The following is a 21,784-nucleotide window of genomic DNA, read 5'->3' on the forward strand; positions in this document are numbered from 1 at the left end:
CAGATGGAGCCAGCCTGGAAAGGTGGAGGGGATGTGGGTAGGGAACCTCTGTCCACGCCTGACTTGAAATTAGGTTACACTGGTTCGAGAGAAAGGTGATGGAGTGAACACCGCGGTAACGAGTCATCTGAAATGCCATCTTCTTTTCATCCTCTCTCTTCTCCTCTGATATTAGATTAGTCCTTTACCTTTTCTTTGACTTTCCCCCTTTCCTTTCCTATCTCTTTTCTAGTTGTTAAAAAACAGGAAAAATTGCTCTATTATAATAGAATGCCTTTAGATTGTCTTAAATTTGTTTCATGGCAATGTATTTTATAGCAAAACATACCATCCATATTGTAAAACATTTAAAAGCCTCAATTTTCATGTATTTGTATTTTCAAATCAGGATGTAAGAATGAAAAATACTCATGTTTTATGTCTGTATATGTGCATATACACTTAGAAAAACAAAATAGCCTATAATGGAAAATAATCTGAAAAAATATATAAATGCAACCGAATCACTTTGCTGTACACCATAAACTAATCCAATGTTGTAAATAAACTATATTTCAATTTAAAAAACAGACACAAACCCTTTAATGTGATATTTTAAAAAGTTATCCCCAAATACAAGGGTAGATAGTAATTTCATTTTAATGTGCTTTTTTTTTTAAAACTGAAACTAATGATTTTACTAGAAAAAAGAATATTGTTGTGAGACTACAAATGAATCAAAGTATTCATTTTGATTATTTTGATTATGCAGAATTCAGTAAGACATTTCTTAATGGGTTGAATAAACAGCTTCATATATTTTTTAAATCAAAATAAATGCATGTGAAGTTCTTCCTGCCATTTCACATCTGTCAAAGTCAGCATGTATTTTGAGCAGATGAACATTTCTGTGTTCCAATGAGCATTTTTGGTATGCTCAATTTAGGACACTAATGACAATGCAAACATGCACACAGAAATGCATAGGAAATGGTCCACGTGCTAAGGCAGAAGTGGGCAAAATTTTTCTGTAAAAGGCCAGATAGTACATTGTTTAGGCTGTCTCTGTCACACAATCTCAGCTTTTGTCTCATAGGACGAAAGCAGAGATAGACAATGTAAACGAACAGGCAGGGCTGTGTTCCAATAAAACTTTATTTACAAAAACAGGCTGGCAGGATTTGCCCTCAAGGCAACCCTCTATACTGAAGGATTGATTATGCATTCTGGGCACCAAAAGCATTTTGTTTCCTTTGCATTTACCTAAATAAGATTCCCAGCAAGTGTTATTTTGAAAGGCAGTCTGAAGAGTTTGTCTCTATAGTCACATTTCTATAGAACTGATTTTAAGCTGTCATTTTTAGTTAGTAACAATCAAATATTATTGACTTTCAGACTATTGTTAATGCTCTTGGATAGTTCGACAGGTGCATTGCAAGGAACTAATAAATTTCAGAAATAAGTGAGTTCTGTTTACTCATACGGTGATGAAGGAAACACAATCTCATTTTAAAACTTATTGAAAGCGTATTAAATAAGTAAGCTGGAAGTTGTGTTTCTAAAGACAGCTATGATTTTTATTCCCAGTATCTGCATGATGAGGTCTCTTTAGGTTAGTCTTAGGGGGAAATACAGTCTTTCTTCCATAGGAAAAGAGAATATTATTCTTTGTTTTTTCTTACATTTATGTGTGCTATTTTGAACAACAAAAAGAATAATTATTTTAGAAACATATTCAAGTGATACTGTAACATGTGTGTAATCTTTAAGGCTTTTCTAAGGTTTTTTAAAGTCTCTTTGTGATTTGTTGACATGCCCTCCACTTTCTACTGCTCTGTGTGTTGTTGCATGAGGAAGAACAAATGATAGGTCATACATGAGCATTGTTTTCAGAGAAAAGCAAACAGAATTGTCACAAGGGACAGTAAATTTAAGTTTCTTGTAGCGCTCACTATCATCGAAGCTGATCCTGGGTTCTTGTAAGGTCCTGCACAATGGTGGCTGGTTCTACATGGAGGCTAAGCGAGTAAATAGACCACAGGTGCATACTGAGGACTTGGATAAAACAAAGATGCCTTACTAGTCCATTTCAGATAGCTTTCACAACTCTTTGGTCTTGGTTAGAATTTGGGTACTTGGGTGTATCGTGCCAATTGTGGATGGAAGCCTGGTTGGTATCCTCAGTTCCATCAGCGCTGTCAACCTTGGTTACTCTCCTCAGTGGAACAGAGATAATCGTGTCACGGTTCCTCCGCCTCCTTGTCGGAGTTTCACAGCACTTCTGTAATGGGTTCACACAGATGTTCTGAAATGGAAAGCACGCTCTCAGACATGTGCGGAGGCTCTCTTAATCCTTCCTGCCTGCGCTGTTAACTTGACCGGGGGAGATGGTGTTGAGAGGAGAGAAAACAGTGGGCGTCAGACAGCTCTGTTTTGCCCCTCTTGCAGGAGTCCTTTGGAACCTCTCATCTTGCGACGCACTCAAAATGCCCATCATCCAGGACACGCTGGCAGTGCTGACCAACGCGGTGATCATCCCCCACTCAGGCTGGGAAAATTCACCCCTCCAGGATGATCGGAAGATCCAGCTGCACTCCTCACAGGTGCTGCGAAATGCCACTGGATGCCTAAGGTGAGTCCCGCGTCATTGCCGCCTCCTTCTGACGTCACACGCTTTCTGTTTCTGTGACTTTAATGGCTGTTTTGCTAATCGTCAGAGTGTTCTGGAAAGATGAATACTGATATGGCAATGGAGTGAAGGAAGCTAGCAAAAATCATTTCTAGTGAGGTACTGAAAAGATACATGCATCTTCCAGTGTTCTGACTTATTTAACATGTTCGCTTAGGTCTTGGGCCAAAAATAAACATTTTTATTCCAACCAGAAATAATTAGTTTTTTGATGGAAAATAATAGTTAACAGTAATTTCCCTTGTTATGATATATTACGCATGTAGAATAACCAGGCAGACCCACAGGTGGGAAGAGTCTATGACGAACACCTAGAGATCGAATTAACTGTCACCAGTAGCTATTTTTATATTTTGGTTTTTCTTATTTTTCTATGTGACTGCAAGAGCCTGTAATTCTCAAAAACAGCTCTTTAATAAGGCCCATGGTGTGAAATGTCTTTTTTAAATAATAAAAGTAGCAAATGTGTTGTAATTATCTCCCCGTGCATTTTTACAAAACTCATCACCCAGAAGTCTCTTGAGATGTTTTGGATGTGTTCTTTAATTTTTGCTCTTAGAAAAGAATGTAATAATCAAGGTGCACTTCTGTCTCCAAACTCTGGAAACTGTGCTCCCAAGAACGTCGCATATTCCAACAGAGGTGGAAATCTCTGCCGGTTAACTTGATGATGGAATGGGAGTGATTTAAAATACCTACTCAAATAACCTACGTATCAAAAGGAAAACGTACGTGATTGCTTTATCTGGGCTGCCTCAAAGCTGCCGTTCCTCCTATGCTTGATCAGTTTCTAGGTGGAGGAACCAGTCCCCACTGAGAAGGAACAGAATCACCTCGGTGACGTTAATAATAATTATCTCATGAATATTTAGAACAGCGCTCTCAGCCTCCCGTCTTGAGAGGATGGTGTGTGTTTGTGTGCATGTGAATGCATAAAGGGAGACAGAGCGAGTTGGCCTCCGTAAATATCGACGTACATTCATGGGCAGGGATAAGAAACCCTCTGACAATTTTGCTTTTCCTCAAGGTCACGAAATAATGATCTTTAGGCATGATTTCTCTGGATAGGCTCCGCCATAAGCCAGATTTACAGTTCTCCAAAAACCCTATTGAGACGTCCATTTTATAACCTCTTAAATTCTATTATCCTTCAGGAACCGCCTGCCCCTCCAAAAGAAATATCACTCTTCCAAAGCTAAAACTACAGGCACTTCTGACCCTTTTTACCTGGTTTTTCTGTTTCAGTTATTTGCAACTATTACATATGGCTCCTTTCTTGGCATCCTTGGCTGGTAAAGGATCATTCCTAATGGAGATCATGGAAGGAGGTGTCCATTGTAGGCGTATAGTCAGTAAAGATCTGTTTAGTCCCATCAACTGAAATTCTCTCTGAGTAATATAGGAACATAGTTGTATATTCATGATGTTTGACTTAAGGATGTAGGGCACTGATGTCATGAGCATTCAGCTTCATTTGATGAAAAGCCGGGTGAAGAAACTAGACCGTGGTAGGTTCCCGGGTTCCCTTTGTGGGTCGTCTGGCTAAGTTCACACACACGGAGGCTGGACCCGAGCTGCTTCGGCTGCTGGCCAGGATGGACCACATCATAGGAAGGAGAAAGGGGCATCTGATTTAGAGTTTCATGTAGCCTCATCAGCTTTTCTTAGTCCAGATGAAATCAGGTTTAGGGTTTTCCCACTTTTCTGAGTTTGTTATGTCACAAAGCAAGATTCATCAATATATGGTGAATATTTTCACTTCCCTCTTAATCCATTAAACTCCTGCCCTTCTTATGGAAAGAAATACAATTTTTTCTCACTTATTTGAATGTGTTCATGAATCACTCCACATTAATGAACAGTTGGACTAACAGAGGAAGAAAACAGCCCTGGGAAGGGGCTTAAATGAATTTCTCAAATAAAGACTCAGCAGATGAACGGTTTCAGAAAATTTCTCCTGTTACCATTTACTTAGGCGCAATGTTGGAAACCCCCCCAAAGAGTCGTACATGTTTATACAATGATGGAAAATTTAGATTTCAGTGTGTAAGGTTATTTACATTCTCAATTTTTTCCAGCAAAGCCTAGATCTTTATTTACGTTAAAGAACTTACTTTGTCTGCTGTCCCTGCCTTTCAGCAGTTTCGTCCATGAGCATTTGTTCATTGCCTGCTGTGTGCCAGGGAAGGATCAGGGCGGCGGGAATAAACATGCAGCCTCTCCTGCCCTTCAGAAACTCCTAAACCAGTGCAGGACAATGGCCCTAGCATTATATTTCAGTATAATACATAGCTACGACTGGGATAGCATAGAAGGAAGGACTGGGAAGAGCTAGTGGCTAACTCAGCCAGTGTGGCCACAAAAGGCTTCAAGAGCCAGGTGGGACTGGGGCTCAGCAGAGAAAGGGCTTCACCATTCAATGCGTTGGATGGGCATTAAGGCCAGAAGGAGTGGTAGGCAGGCCCTGTGTACATGAGAGAACTCCAGGATCTGTAGTCAGTCAGCAAACCTAGGAGACTTTAGAAGATACCGCTTGCTTAGTTGTGCCATTTCAGGTGATGAAGGGCCTCCAAAGCAGAACTAAGAACACTAGACTGGAGTCTGTCTGTGTGGAGTAGGGGGCGATGGAGCAGCTTTGGCCAAGGGAACACGTGATCAGCTCTGTGGGGGAGCAAGTGTACAGGACAGAGTGGAGGCAGGTGGGGAGGGGTCGGTGACAATAAGGGTGGAGCTGTGAACTTCCGGGCTGCCCTGCAGGCTTCATTCATAAAGTGCCTCCTGTAGACAGCAGTAAATATCAACACTTTGTTCCATTCGATTAAGTGTAACTATCACTGATTGGTGGCTCTGGGAACGATTTCCTTAACTATTGACGTTTTCATTCTGCTTTTCATCTTGGAACTTTTTCGTCTTTCCAGTCATCCTATTCTTATTAAAATGATAGTTTCAGTATCTTATCAAATTGTTTACAGAAGTTTTATGGCACCAATCACTATTCGTATGTAACTGAGGTTTAAAAAATCAAATCCAAAAAACCGAGAGGACGTCAGACACACGTAACCATGCTAAGTTGTGGATAATGCAGTAGAGCCAGCCAAAGTGCCCTGGAACTGCAGAAATGATTTGAATATAATCCTCAGAATGTAGCTTAATAGGCAGATCATCTCAGTGTAGAAATCAGACCTGGGCTTCTATCTTTGCAAAGAACGTTTTTTCTTCTATCACAATATTTAGAAAGAATTCGGTTCTTTGGCGCTTCTTAAAGCAGAAAATAAAATCTCAGCAATTATTCCTCTAGTCATTTTCGTGTACTAAATATATATTTTATATAAAAATGATACAGTGAATTTGTACAAGAAGATTATATAGTGAGTTTGTATAACATTTGTATACCTTGATCTGGTCTATTAATTTATAGCTTTAATCTCTTTTTTCACTGTTAAAGAAATTTATTGTTTTCTTACTAATTTTACAAGCAACACGTGTTCATTGCTGACTACTCCAAATAACCGAAAACATAATGTAATGATTAACAGTCACCCACAGTCCCCGCCCCCCCGAGATAAACCACCGTTAGACATTTCCTCCCAGTGTCTGCCTGTCTTTTTACTCTTAAAAGTCACCTAATTTATATAAAAATGCCACCGTTTTATGTTATGAATCTTTCCCAATGTGTTGTAGCCACTGCTACCATATTCCATAAAATCAGGCTAAAACACAAGCGTGTGACTTAGGACCTTGTTTATCTGGTAAAAGAAAACAATAAGTTACACTTGGTCTACAAAGTGTGTCCTGTGTGTGCGTGTGCCGTGTGTGTGTCTGTGCGTGTGCGTGCTACAAAGTGTACCGTGTGCATGTGCCGTGTGTGTGTCTGTGTGTGTGTGCTTAAGGAATTCAACACAAAACTCTGGAGAGGATTATGACTCATTAGATATACACCAGGTTCAGTGTCACAACGGGCAAGCAGTTCAGTTCCCTTGGTGTGATTTCTGGCTATTCTGCTTTGTCAAGGCAAAGAAAATTAGTATCTTTTAAAAAATAATAAAATATTTACAAAATATTTCTTACTACTGAACTTCCCTTCCTTTTTCAGATCTTTATTAGGGAAACATTTTGAAAAGTAAGGTGTTATTTTTGAGGACCATCCTGTTGCATTCAAGTTCTTTTTAATTATTTCCCTTTATGTACTTCGACTGACAGGAATTCTCCACAGCCTTTGCTAGGAGTTAAATGTAATTCAGTCCTTGCCATAATTATACATGTTCTAAATTTGTCTTGAGATTATTTTTTCTCATGACCATTCATTATCAAACAATACTTTGAAGTTTAAAAGAATACAAGTACCAAGGTAGCGTGAGGTCACTGTTTAATATATTTCATAAGTGATGTGCGTTACTTTGGATTCAGGATCTGTCCTCAGGTGATGTTATTCCTAATACTGAGTTGGAATAGGAAGTCTCCTTTCTCAAGAATTGTAGAGAAATGGAAGAAGGAAGCTGTGTGGTTGTGGGTGCGTGTGTGAGTATGGAGGGGTGTGTGTGTGTGTGTGTGTGTGTGTGTGTTTATGTAGGGTGGGAGAGACAGTTTATTTGTTCAATCATTCCAAGTTATGACCCAGCAACATAGTAGATATTTATTAAATCATTTTATACATTGTCAATAGAGACATGATTTTTTTCTGTAGGATTAAAATGAGTACTTTTATTCATAAAATCCCTGGCTTCCAAGGCCAAGAAGTTCTGCTCCAAATACATCGTTTATTCTCATATTTATTATAAGTTCAATTGCTCATGTGTAGTAAGTCGTGAAGCCAGGATTTCCACCCCCATCCTGACTCCGGCTCCAGACCATCCCCACTACACCACATGCAGGGGAAATATAACGTTGTATGAGATGAGACTGACAGATCTGTACTTAGAACAACACAGACAACCACCCGACCAGCAAATGGACAGCATGCTCTTTGTGTTGGTTCTTTTAATTTGCTTCTCGACATGTACCGAGTAGCAGCTACTTGGACAACATCCCTTTTGCCCTTAATTGCCAGCTGTGTTCTCCCTCCCTCTTATTTCTTACTTTCCCTTCTCCTCTTTCTAAGACAAAAAGTATGGATGGCAGGGGACTTGGAGAGTTAGCCACGTAACCCCATGTGAATCCTTTCTCTCTACTTCCATGTTGAATTTAAACAGAACGATGAGTGTCTGTATTTTTAAGAGTAAGACTACATTTTAAGACATATCCTAGATAGTTGAGTTGACATTATTTTTCCAGTCCTTAGATTCCTCCATTCTTTTACTGATGATTTTAAATGAGTTAATATTTTTGGCTTGTTTCTATAGCTACAGTTTCAAGAATATATGCGGAAAATGAAATGAAAAAGAAAATTAAACTCTTTTCCTGGGATAGTATTTCCTAACCTAGGGTAGCTCATAACTCCAGTAGGAGCTTATGGTAGATAAAAGTAAATTATCAGATCATTATCAGAGATCATTATTCTTAATTTTTGTTCTTTGCAGGATTCAAACTTGTTTATGTCATTTCAGGGAAGGAGGCCGAGATTGAGAATTTAAGCAATTACTATTCTGAAAAAAGTACACCTTTCACTTTTCAGAAAAAAAAAAAAGATTATAAATGCAAATTGTACCGCTCTTAAATATTCAAAAGCTTGTTAGAGAGAAATTTAAGTTAGAAAAAAAGGCCTATGCCTTAGTAAGCTAAAACCTACAACACTCGTACTGTTCAGTCTTCTGACAATTTCAGCAGTCTTAAAAGACTCTGTCCAGTTTCTCGAGCCTTCCCTTTGGCCGTATACAGTATACCAATATCGACGGCAGTGTTTGTGCCACCAGCCTGAAGCTCACGGGGCATGAGCTAAAGAGAAGAGCCTCTTGGCTTTGCCTTCTTTGAAAAGGCATGGTGAATCTCTGTAGGAAGTTGGCATGTCCTGTTGACTTAGCAAAAACTTAAGCACACATAAAATATAAAATGAAAAGTTAATACCCTTAGTCCTTCTATTTCTTTCTTTCTTTCCAATTAGAAAGAAACTTTGTTTTCATTTTTTATTGAAGTATGGTTAATTTATGATGTTGTGTTAGTTTCTGGTGTACAGCAAAGTGATTCAGTTTCATATATGTATATACTTGTTCAGTTTTGTTTTAATTGAAGTACAGTCAGTTCCTTAGTCCGTTTCCATTTAAAATTCGTTTTGGGGATAGGAAATGAAATTTTTCAAGAGTTGACCTATTCCTGAAATATCTGTCCATCACTGAGAAAAGAGAATAGATATGAAAAAAAAAAGATCTCAAATTTTGTTGGAGGAGCGAGTGGATGAGAACCATGACAGCTGGACTGCGGAACTCCAGGAGGCCGTGGCCGGCGGGGACGGTGGGAGTTGCCAGTGGGGGCGATTAGCAGGGGTGGGCTTTGTCTCTGCACCCGTCCTCCCCTGCCCCCTCCACTCCCACCCTCAACACACACTGATGTTCACCTTCCTCCTCCTTTCTCCCCCTTTTCTAATTTTGTCTTTTGTTCCAATTCAGCTCAACTAAAGCTTTAATTTTTAAGTAAAAAATTTACATATACGGCCTAAAATAAAAATTGGAAAATGTTAGAACAGCTTAGGATGCAATTATGCATGAAGTGATTGTGTTGGTCATTTCTCCTCTACAGTGAAGGATCCCTCCAGGGAGACCACTTTCCTCTGGCCTCAGTGAGGCGATTTAGCCCTTGAAATGGACCCCGTTGCGTACCTGCGATCGTTTCATTGCGCCACGTGTAATCAGATACCTTCCTGGAACCTTTGGCTGGAATAATCATCACCTTCAGTCAAAACGTGGGTTGACCAACCCCAGCCTGAAGGCTCCCTAGGGAAGGTGGGACGGGCTCAGCCTGTGGACAGGCTCATTTTGGCTGAGGGCCCTGCAGGAGGCTGAATAAGTGCCCCCCTGCCAAAGTCTGTGTCAACCAGGAACCTCAGAATGTGACCCTGTTTGGAAACAGGGTCTTCATAGGTGTAATTCGTTAAGTTGCGATGAGGTCAGACTGAATTAGGGTAGCCCCTGAATCTAATGAGTGCATCTTTATGAGAAGAGGAGGTACACAGAGAGACACACGGGGAAGAAGGCCCTGTGAAGACAGGCGGAGGCTGGAGCGATGCCGCCGTGAGCCCAGGAATGACTAGGGCTGCCGGCATCCACCGGAAGTTAGGGAGAGGCGGAGAGGGGTTCCTCCCCAGAGCCTGCGGAGGGAACATGGCCCTGCTGACACTTTGATTTGGGGCTCCTGACCTCCAGAGCTATGAAAGAATAGTATCATGTTGTTTTGTGGCACTTTGTTCTGGCCTCCCTGGGAACCTGGGACAGCCACCGTAGTCAGGAGCCCAGAAAGCCCTGCCAAACAGAGGAGCCACGAGGGGACACAGCCCAGGGAGAAAAAAGGGCTGAATAACTCAGAGAAGCAGCCTGTCCCCACACAGTGGCTACACACCGAACAGAAGACCCAGACAGAAAGCCGTTTTTCTCTAAGCTCGAGGCCAGGCCCCTCCATAGCTCAGGTGCAAGGCAGCCCGTCCCCTGGAGCGAGAGTGACTGCCAGCCCAGGTGAGGCTGCCTGACCAAGGAAGTTCAAGTCCAACCTCTCTGACTGGGTGGCTGTTAAATAAACATCTCCCCACATTGGATTCCATGCTCGTGTTTTCTGCCCATTTATGAGCCGACCTCCCTTCCCTCCTGACTCTGAACTCGCTTCTGAAAGTTGTGAGGACCTGTGGGATATGAATTTGTTGGATACGGTGGACAGCCAGAAGTCATCCTAGGGTCTCGAGCAGAGCACATGGTATGAGTTCAGTCTCACTGAAAGGAGTTGGCCCCAGCCACTGTGTACAGAATGAATGCTTTCTGGATTTCGTGTGAGACATGACTGTGTTTTCCCATTTAAAGTATCACAGATCAAGAGGGGAGGGTGTATTTCAGTGGCAGAGCACGTGCTTGGCATGCACGAGGTCCTGGGTTCAACCCCCAGTACCTCCAGTAAAATAAATAAATGAATCTAACTGCCACCCCCCACCAATAAAAGGTATCACAGATCAATGTCCTCAAGATCCCTTTGTGGCCATTGTCAGCATTTCAATGTGAACTGTAGGCAAAACCTTGATGGGTAGGTACCCTTTTTTGCTTTTTAATCTGCCAGCTCAGTACAACTCCAGTTGGCCTCACTGTATGGCTGTGTTTCATTTAGTCATGAGTATGTTGGAGTTGATTTCTGACTGAAGTATTTGCATAAGGCTGGCTTTGGTAACATCCACAGCTCATTTCCTGGTGCCACGGAGTCACTTATTTATTTTTATTATTCTGTTCCCACTTCAGCATCTTGTCCTGAAGGACAACAATGTACAACCCTAATTTTATCCATCTATTTTGTGTACGTGAGAATATTGTTAAGGCTGTCCAAGGAGCTGCTGTGTGCCTTTGCTTATGAGCATAATTAAACTCAGACCCTCAATTAGTCATTTTAACCCATTTAATGGATGAGCGCTTGGTCCCGTGGTGCCACTAATTCTGGAGTGACCTTGAGAAAACCCCGTCACAAAGGAGTACTAGTGATAATCACAGTCTGGCCAGAAGGCTCCTAGGATATCTGTTTTATCTGGTTTACTCTTGCACTGGACACAGGAAAGAAGAGGAGTTATTATTTTTATGTTAGGTTCGGTTGGTTGCCAATATTATGCATCTAATAAACAGGATATGTTTTGAAAAATATTTTAAGACTTATTTAATGAGCTTTCGATTTATCCCAGGCTTGCGTTGCAGCTGAGTTGAGTACTCTTACCCAGGTACCGAAAAGGGAAGGACCTAGTCTAGGTGGATGCTGTGAACAGACATGACACCACTCACCCCTCTCACACCATCTTCCCACACCTGCTCCCAAAGCAGGGGATGCTCCCCACCTGAACCATTCTCCAGTCCTGATCAGTGTATTTATTATGGATAAAAAGTGAATGGTTTTCTTGAGTATGACTCAGCAGTGATGGTCCTCTTTGAAGGAAGGGAACAGAATCCAGGGCGGGCAGAAGGAGTAGGGGGTCTCAGAGCCCCATCAGAGAGAATGGTTGGGCTGCCCACCAGCAGCTCCATTGGTGACGAGGGCTCCAGCCTCCCTAAGTGCATCCCAAGCTTCTAGCTCACTTTCTCCTGCTGAATCATAAGGAGATGGTGATTTATATTAGTTTGCTTAGGCTGTTGTAACAAAACACCACAGACTGGATGGCTAAAACAGACGCTTACCCTCTAACAGTTCTGGAAGGTGGAAGTCTGAGGTCAAGATGTCAGCAGTGCTGGTTCTCAGAGGCCTCTGTCCTTGACCTGCAGATGGCCATGTTCTCGCCATGTCCCTACTTGGTCTTCTCTCTGTGCATCTGAGTCCTAATCTCCTCTTCCTTAAAGACACCAGTCATGTTGGATGAGGGCTCATGCTAAAGACCTCATTTTATCTTAATTACTCTTTAAAGACTATTTCTAAGCACAGTGCCATTCTGAGGCACTGGGGGTCAGGACCTAACAGAGGAGTTTGTGAGGGACATAATTCAGCCCATAATAGTTCTATCATAGTTGGCTTTCACTGTCTGTTCTCACTTTGGAAAATAATTTTTAATAAATTAAAACATTCTTCTAGCAAGGTTATGTTGACCAGTATGAATCATATTTTGATTTATTGTACAATAAAACCAAAATCATACTTATTCCCTAGCCCCACCCCCACTAAAATAGCTAATGTTAGCTTTTTGCCTCAATTTTGAAGTGGAAGTAATCATAAAAATATGCCACAGGCTGACCTTTTCTTACCTCCGAGGAAAGGTAGTCACCAATGGAACTTCAAAAAATTTTCTGTTATAGCAACGTAAGAATTATAAAAGCCAATTAATGAATCTGTTCTTGAATTAGGGTTTACATAGTTAACTGTATCAAATTCTTGTACTTTGATGCAGTCGATAACTTGATTTAACAATCAAAGAGGGTTCTTAGAAAATCTCTGTACCTGTTCATCTTAAATACTAATTATTTAGTATCTGTGAGATGGTCTTTGATTTGGAATCAGAAGATCTGCATTTGAGCCTTAACACTGATACATTCTGTTGTCCGTTCTCCTGAGGGGAACTAGGCTACATTATCTTGGCCTCAAGTTCCATGGCTGTAAAGGAGAGGTATTGCCTAGATGACCTTGATGAAATGTTGGGGGGAAAAAATTAAGCATGGTCCAGATATTTGCTAGCTGGCCCCAAGTTGGAATCTCCAAATAAGGCCTCCTCAAAGGAGGCATCCACAAGTAAGGCTCACCTTTGAATCCCTTAGGCTCTAGGGCCTGGCCTTAGGCCTTACCTGGTAAGAGACTTGACCTTAGGGCTGCAAGCCCATCAGGAGGAAGGTAGCTCTTGTTTTGGCACCTACTGAAAGCCCCTCGTGATGCTGTGCTTCTTTCATGATCATGCCGTTTCATACAGTTGTCCCAATCATCTAGTAGGGTGGGAGTTCCCATCCCTTTTTACAGATCGAGAAGCTGCTATTCATAAAAGCAAGAGTAACTTGCCCCAAGTGATACAACTAGTAAGAGGAGGGAGTCCCAGGTGGCAGGATGCCACATCTGGGTTCCTCCAACTTCACCAGATTCTGTAAGCCAGAGATGAGAAGCTGCTTAAGAATACAAGTGTTTATTTACACTGAGGAAAGGATGCTGACTCGGTTGGGATCCTTGAGAAGCATTCAACAAGATGGAATTAGAATCCATGCACAGTAATTCATTAGGAACAATACCTAAGAGGAAAAATGGGAGGGAACCAGAGGAGCTGGGAGCCATGAAACCATGAAGTAGGTCTGCCCTCAAGTGGAAGGAAGGAAGAAAGGAAGGTTGGTTGGTTGAACATGTCTTAGACTCTGAAGAAGTTCAGTGAGACCGCTGGAGAGTTCTGGCGCCAAGTCATCCATCAGAAGAACCCCACATTTCCCTGGAACACCTTGCCTTCTCACTGCTGCTGAGCTCAGTCGCTGGCTGGGAGCCTCTGTGGGAGGTGAGGCCTCTGCATGAAGGCGAACACAGGGACAGACTTCAGGGCACAGCAGCTGGGCAATTGATGTCGATCAATGATTCTCCTGCTGTCAGAGATTTGAGCGGGAGCATTTTCATGGGTGCCCCCTAAGTCTAATCTTATACCAATGCTTTAGTTCTCTACAGGTTAGCCACTAAAAAGCCACAGTTCAATTAGAAAGTCATTGGTGGTAGGGAATCCGAATGAGAGGAGGTAGTTATATTGACTGAAAGTTTCATTCTGTAAACATCTGTTCTTTGGAGTCCTTACTATGTGCTGGGCCCCCTGGTACCCCTGAGGGCTATAATGAAGAACAAACACTACACACAGTCTGTGGCGTTGGCCATCAAAGCAATGGAAAATGTCATTAAATGGACTGGTGCATTGAAGTCCACTTAGGCTACCCCAAAACTGGACAAAATGAAGTGTGTTGTCCTAAATAATGCCTCAGAAAGCCATTTTTTTCCAATATTTTCATTTTTTCCTTCCTCTTACTGATACGTTATTTTTTTACATAAAAAGGCTTTTTACCTTTCATTGGTTTGTTGTGACATCTTATAGCCTGGAAGCTTTCCATGTCTTTAAGATTTTGCATTTCTCTTTTCCTTTCTGTTAGGAAATGTCTGGAAAAAATTTATTTTTCAGTTCTTTCAGAAGACCTTTCTATGCCCCCAAGAGGACTAAGTGTAATTTCACAAAGTTCTTCCTGGCATTTATGTTCCATGAAACAGTAATAGAGCTCATTTCCCCCCAAACATTATTTTATTTCCCTAAGCTAGAAAACGTGAGAGTATAATGATTTCACCTTAAATATAAATGATTAATATAAAATACCCCATCATGTTATTACTTCTTAAAGTTTCCATCACTTATTTCTGCAAAATATGATCTACTTAATTATGAAAATTTGCAGGATCTAGCTAAAACTTGTGTTTAATTATTTATCCTGTAATTTGGTTGCAAATATGGGCTTCTTTTAAAAAGACAAGCAGATATTAAATTTTATCTTTTCAGTGTAAGTAGCCATTCTTCCTATTAGAATATGAATATTCAAATCTTCCATGAGTTAATTCCCAATTGGTAGACAATAATGTTTAATATTTTCCCCTATAAACCACTGGGTTATAAAATGTTAGCCCCCTAATAAATAAAAAGCAAATTGTAAGAGCTGGTTCCTTCTTAAAATCTTTCATGACTTCTTGATATTAAACATATAATTTTTCCTCCTCTGCCTCCCAAATTATATTGCATTGCATCAGAAGTAGCTTCCCTGGAGGAAAATCAAAGAAACAAGTCTATTAACCATAAATTGAAGAAGAAAGAGCTTGCCAAACAGTTTAACTTATTGCCTACACACTAAACCTCTCAAATATTTTAACATCTATTTTCATACCATTTTTTCTTTCCCTTTTCAAAGTGATATTTCTTTTAAAATAAAGCCAGCATTTACCAAATTTGGGACAAAATAACCAAGGAAATGAGTACAACTCATAGAAGAACATCACAGCCTTTGTGCAGGGTAGCCCATGTTCAGTGACATTTATGAAGATTCCAACTTTCAGTTATGATTGCTCTTGGAGGAAAGAGAGACATAACTAATGAGAGCCATGAATTTCCAAAGGCACTAATGCAGAGATTATGCCTCCTATCCACTGTCTTATGGATTCAGAGTGAAGAGTAGATGTACAGTCCTGCTGCACCCAGCTAGTGTGAGGCGGTGGCATGGGGAGTTGTGAAGCTGAGTGAGAGGTCCAGTTCCCTGAGCTCCTCTCCATCACCCTCTGGAGCTGTGATAGGGAGGGGTGAGAAATGGGATCTGTGAACTCAGAAAGCCATGGTGGCTTCAGGATCATAGAAAGGAGAGCTGCAGTTGGGATGAATATAGGGAACCACCACTTGGGTCCCTGCATCCTAGGGCTCCAGGTTGCCTCTCTGTGACAGGTCCTTCATCATCTCATAGAGGTTGCTTATTCTGGACACATAGAATTGGGGAAGCTGCTGAAAGTAAAAATCATTATTCTTTAGCTCTTCTTAGAAAGTTCTTGTTCTGAGCTGGCAGATGCTTCCAGAATTGCCAGCTGAAATATTTTCCTTCAGCTGAGGAAATCGCAGAGAGGGCAGCCCTGTCCAGATTTCACCCCTGGTCTACATTTTCTTGCCTCCAAAAGGATTAAGCAAAAGAAGCAATAGTTAGGAGTAGCATGCCAACGAGTTGGCAACCTTCCACACTAGATTTTCAGGACACTGCTTTTCTGTCTGCATCATAAATTCATTTTTAGTTTTTCAGTCTGCTTAGTAAAAGGACAAACATGCCAGGACTTCAGATTAATCCTACATCCTTCGTTATTATCTCAAAGAGGTACGAATACACCATTATTCCCCAATAACAGGTACTCAGCTAGCAAGGAGATGCTGCACTGTGGACACACAGACTGGGACTAATGAATCCCAACAACTAATTACATTTCTTTTAAGGTAACTTATTACCAGAAAGTAGCTGTGTTAGCACAGGGATTTTGTGTGAGAATGGCAATACCCAGGAAGAGGCCAGCTAATTAATCATCCCCCATAACTCTCCGTAATGGCCCTGTCTGGACTTCCGTGTCCAGACCATTGTTCTTCCTGGGCTTACGTGTGGCCTGGCCTTTTTTGGGCCAGCAGTGTAATTGGTAACTGCAGGCGAATTTATATAAACAGATGAAGGCGCTGCCAAACGGAAGCATTGTCATCGCAGTTGGCGCTTACTGCTGAGAGCTCTCTATTTTGCACAAGTTTGGGTCAAGTGGTTGGAGCCAGTGAGGCTTACTGCCAGAAATAATTAACTCAAAGAAGGAAAAGCTCTATGTCCTTGTAAAGCCTGTGGTCTGTTGCGTGGAGTGAGTCCTCCCTCGCATTTTTGGAGGAAACTGGTTTCGGGCCTTTTCTTGGAATCTGCACGGGACCGGAAGGGCTATTACTCCTTAGCAGGCACGCAGGCTGTCCTGGTAAGTTCCTTCCTAGAACACAGAGGAACTTGACCTATTTCTCCTCTGCAGGCAGCACCATCAGCCCAACTAGCAAACGTGATTAAAGGCATTTGTCCTTGACCCTTGTCACTGACAAGGAACAGAAACAGATTAAGAGGCCAGTGCCTCCCAAATCAGGTGGAGCCAAGTGTCCTCTGCCAGAACCCATAGTAATAGACTCACAAAGAACTGATGCTGGGGTGTATTATGATTCTCCAGGGCTCATTCCTGTCTGAGGGGAGATGATGGGGATGATTATCCTCCTGTGTCCCCTCAAGTGCCCAGCCAGGACCCCCTGCTAGCTGAGACAGGCCTTCAGAAGACACATGTCTGAGCATCTTCGCCCGGAGGCCGGCAGGGGACGATCTCGCAGAAAGGCGAAGCTGTGGGCCCAGGGCACCCAAGTGGCCACTGAGACAGGAAGGCTGTTGGAGAAAGGCAGCCCTCACCTGTCACCGCTCAGGGCCTGTAAGCTTCCTCTTCTTTCTTTAGAAATTTCTTACACTCCAAAGGCTTTAATCTACGTGAAGCCAAAGGCCAAGAAGCACAATGAACCACAAAGATCAGGTTAACCTGGCCTGTGGGTCGATCAGACCAGCAGCAAAAATGCATCTCTTTTCCCAAGGGGCCCCTTCAATTTTGACTCTAGCATGAAGTCCCCCCACCACCTCCCCAGCATTTCCTTCCCTACCCTTATTTTTCTTTCATTTAGCATAAAATTAACCATTTAGAAGTGAACAATTTAGTGGCATTTCACAATGTAGTGCAATCACCTCTATCTAGTGCCAAAATATTTTCATGACGCCCCAAAGAAACTCTGGACCCGTTGTTACACAGCGACTCCCCATTCTCCCTCCTGCAGGCCCTGGAAGTCACCAGCCTGTGTTCTGCCTTTATGGATTTACCTATTCTGGGTATTTTATTTAAATGGAATCACAATACGTATGGCCTTTTGTGTCTGGTTTCTTTCCCTTAGCGTGATGTTTTCAAGGGTCATCCATGTGGCACCGCACGTGAGCACGTCATTCCTTTTCATGGTGGGCTCATATTTGTTTGTACAGCCCACGGGGAGCCCTGGGAGCAGAAAGTGGTTAGAGACACAGTGTTTCCCGTGCGGTTGAGATTCAGCTGTGCCCGCAGGAGGAGGATGGACTAGGGGCAGAGGTGAGGCAGAGGGGAAGGGATTGCAGAGCTGGCAGAGTGACCCGTGGAACCGCAATGGCCCTGGCTCTGTTTGCTGAGCCCGACTGTGTCCAGGCCGTGCGCTGGAAGCCTCGGATGCACGGCCTTTGAGATAGGTGTGATGTTCTTATGGGATGTCATTCTAAGTTTAGGGTCCAAACCGAGAGGAGCTGGCATTCGAGTCCAGATCTGACTGGAAACCCACTAGCTGTGTGATCTTGGGCAAGCGAGGCAGCCTCTCTGAGCCTCAATCTCTCCGTCTGTAAATGGCCGTGGTGGTGGTGGTGCCGATCAGGGCTAAGATGAGGCAGGGGAGGGTAAGACTGAGCTGTGCAGGGTTGGACCCCATCTTCATTTAAAGTTGTGGTATATCATTCATCATGGATTGTTTTCATTAATTTTGATGAAAAAATATTGCATTAAAATAATACCTAGTACACAGTGTGAAGGCACTTAATGCTCCTGAACTGTACCCCAAAAAATGGTTACAGTGATAAATTTTGTTATTTCTATTTTGCCACAATTTAAAAATATGTAATATTTCTGATGAGTAGTGAATTTTTTGGCATCCCCTTAAATTTTGCACTGAATGAAGACCTCGCTTACTTTGGCTTTGTGTGGGCCCTGCCGTCATATACATCAATAGCTTGGCACTAGGGCCTGGCCCACAGGAAACTCACTTTAACTGATGGCTGCTGACTGTGGACTGCAGCCATCATGCAATTGTAATGAAAGTCGTGGAAGTTACCGGGAATGATCAAGGGAGAGTTGGGGGCTAAGCATTGGGTCTCCTCTGGCTCCCGGTACTTCACAGACTTTGCCTCATCTAATCCTCTCAAAACACAAGCCCACTTTGCAGGTGGAGAAACCGAAGGTTTGAATGTGTTACCCAAGGCAGGGCAGATCATATCCGAGTTGAAATTTGACACCAAAGCTTTTCTGTTCCTCCAGGCTGACTTTCGGAGCATAAAATACTTGCTATCTTTACAAAGCAATGCCAGTATTCACCCACATTATATGACACAAACCAGGACCTGCTAACAGATGGGTGTGGCAGTGTTCCTGGTGTTTTCTCTCCCTGTGAGCATCCTTTTCCCTGGCTCCCCAAAAATCTCCACTCCCTGATTCAGCTGCAGTCTCTTGCCTGAAATTCCTTTCACGTACTTGAGATAAGAACGTCGCCTGGTCTGTCTCTGAACTCTCTATGGACTAGGGCTGGAGAAGGAACGGGTGGAGGAAGCTGTCTTAGTGCTGGCTTCCAAATTTATGTCTTTTCTGTGGCTACAGTGCATTAGTATTACTGTCGCTTAGTCCTCTGTCTCCTTCCCATGCTAGAAAGTTCTCGTCCGTTTGACAAGCAAGGAAATGAATCACAAGCCGACAAGCAGTCATGCATATTTAGCCACAGAGCACATTCCACCCTGGGTGGAGATGTGGGACTGTCGAGGGCAGCCTGCTGACAGCTTCTGCTTCTCAGTACAGATACAGGGGGCCTGGGGCGGCTGTCTGGTTTCTCCTGACCCTCATCAGAGCTGGTCTTGACTTCGTCAGCTTGCCTGACTAACCCATCCTTCCCGCAGCTTGCCTTCCTGAGGGCCGGCTGCCCAGGCTCTGCCTCTTCCCCAGTAGCGTGATGCTCTGTGATCTGAGTGTCGGAGGACTGGATGCGGGGGTTAGTAAGCAAGTGATAGAAGTGGGGTGAGGATCATGAAAGGGTATGAGGAATGAGCGTAGAGCAAAGTGATCTCACCTGGTCAGGGGAACAGGGAAGCCTTCCTGCGAAAAAGGCAAGAAAGATGAGTAGGAGTCAGCCAAGTGACTAAGGAAGAAGGGCGTCCCGGCACGTGCCACGGGCAGGACTTTGAATTTGACTCTGAGTACAAAGGAGAGTCTTGGGCTGCAGGACTCGTGCTCCCCTGTACATCTTAGAAGACTCACTGAAGCTTCCGTGAGGGGTGGGAGAATGAGGGCAGAGGCAGAGAGACCAGTTAAGAGACACGAGTTGCTGGTGTTATGCACCTGGCAGTGAAATTGGAGGAGGATTCTAGAGATGCTTGAAGATGCAGGTGACAGATGTGCCCTTGCAGATGTGTGTGTGGTTAAGACAGGATTCAAGAGTGAGTGGTGCCATATTTACCCAGCAAATTAAAGTGATTGATGCACAACAAAATAACCTTCAAGGAAGCCCCCAAACAGGTTCCAGTTAGCCCTGCTTTTCTTTTTGTCCGTTGCATTTTTATCTCTTTTTTTGTCTTTGCTTTTTAGATTTCCTCCTCATTCACCTCTCTCGATCTCTGTGACTACAAAGATACTTTGTAAAGGCTCCTTGTCAGCCTCATTCTCCTTGTTCTGTCCATCCCAATATAATTCAGGGGCTCCACAGCGAGGGAAATTCAGAATTAAAACCAAGCAGAAAAAGATCATCCACACTAACTTAGAGATAAATGTCTCCGCCCACACACGGGGATGCAGACCAGAGGGAGAGCAGGAGTGAGGCTTTGGCTGGCTGGCTGGTAACTGCTCGTAACCCACAGCCCACCACCAGCGGCCAGTGCCGACGGGACGCTGTCAGTCTTGAGCGCCTATCTTTGAGGTGCGTCCGTGTGGGGAAAAAAAAAGTAGGAACTGTTGCTTTACACTTGAAGCAATTCTAAATTTCTTTGGCGTTGGAATGAACTATATACTTGATTTTTGGCATGTTCTATAAAAATATTCAATGGTGAATATTTGTGATTAAAAGTAAAGTAGTACATTGTGTTTCTAGGGGAGTTTTTTAGGGAAACGTTGGATTCAGTCACTGGGTCTACTGGTCCAACAGCCGGTCAATTTGTATAATATGTGAGGATCCTCTCCCTGCTTCTCTTCTGCACAAAAATGCGATCATCCTGCTCTGTCATTTCTGTAACTTTTTTCCTTGATTGGTTAACAGATCAAAAGCTTCGCATGTTAGCACATGTAAAAGGATTGATAATAAGGGGAATTGTAATAAAATGAATGTTAGAGAAATCTTGAGTCTCCAAATTACCTTTTCTAGATTATTTCTGTGGTGCATTGTTGCCTGGACATTTTCCGCGTGAAGTCGCTTTGTGCGTCTTGTGCCGGAATTCTGAGACCAGTTATCATTTACAGGGAGCAGTAAAGCCAGACACGTGTGCCCTGGGCTGGCGGCGGAGGGCACAAGTCTTGCCTTTTGTTTTTCAGTTATTCTCAGGGTAGTTAAGAATACACTGAGCTGGTTAAGTGTGCAATTTTTAAATAAAACCTGAACACTTCTCTAGATTGGGAGAATGACACAAGTACCCTAACAGGTGAGCAGCCCGCTGCTTATTTGGTGTGGCGAGGAAAGACACTGAAACCAGCCTCTTCATGGCCAGCTTGTGAGCTGTTTTTAATGAGACTCTGTGGCTCCTCAAACTGTCTTTGCTGTGTGACCTTTCTCTGCAGCATTATAATTCTTGAATTTTTGAAGCATCACTCCCTTTGCCACTAAAGCAGTAAAAGGAAATTGTGCACCCAGTGGTGCCATTATCCTGTTCTCATGTTGAGGGCAAGCCATCTGGTGGCAGTAAACCGAGAAAAGTCACGTTTAGGTTACCTGGGGCTGGTGAGAGACGCAGTCAGCTTACCACTTCTGCGACAAGAGGCATCTGAAATCCTAACGATGACATCTTATTATTCAGAGCATCTAAAATGGCTCCATTGGAAGATGCAAAATGTTTGTCTCAAAGTATTGAAACATTTTAGCAGAAATATTAAAATGAACATCTATGAATAATATCATGATGAAATTTTTTCTTCTGTGGATGTGGAAGTGGAGTGTTTGATCCATCACTGCCATTACAAATTATCACA

The 21,784-nt window shown here is 42.7% G+C and overlaps 1 protein-coding gene across 3 annotated transcripts in view; it reads left to right on the forward strand.

Annotated features, from left to right (window-relative positions):
* Positions 1–21,784, forward strand: part of CTNND2 (catenin delta 2) — an 875,933-nt gene that overhangs the window by 703,806 nt on the left and 150,343 nt on the right. For all 3 annotated transcript variants that reach the window (XM_015251739.3, XM_072958848.1, XM_015251743.3), the window contains one exon: positions 2,428–2,611. In XM_015251739.3, the coding sequence (XP_015107225.2) occupies positions 2,428–2,611 (184 nt within the window). The remainder of the gene's footprint in view (positions 1–2,427; positions 2,612–21,784) is intronic.

The sequence above is a fragment of the Vicugna pacos genome, chromosome 3 (genome assembly GCF_048564905.1).
Source record: "Vicugna pacos chromosome 3, VicPac4, whole genome shotgun sequence".
Classification (NCBI taxonomy): domain Eukaryota; kingdom Metazoa; phylum Chordata; class Mammalia; order Artiodactyla; family Camelidae; genus Vicugna; species Vicugna pacos.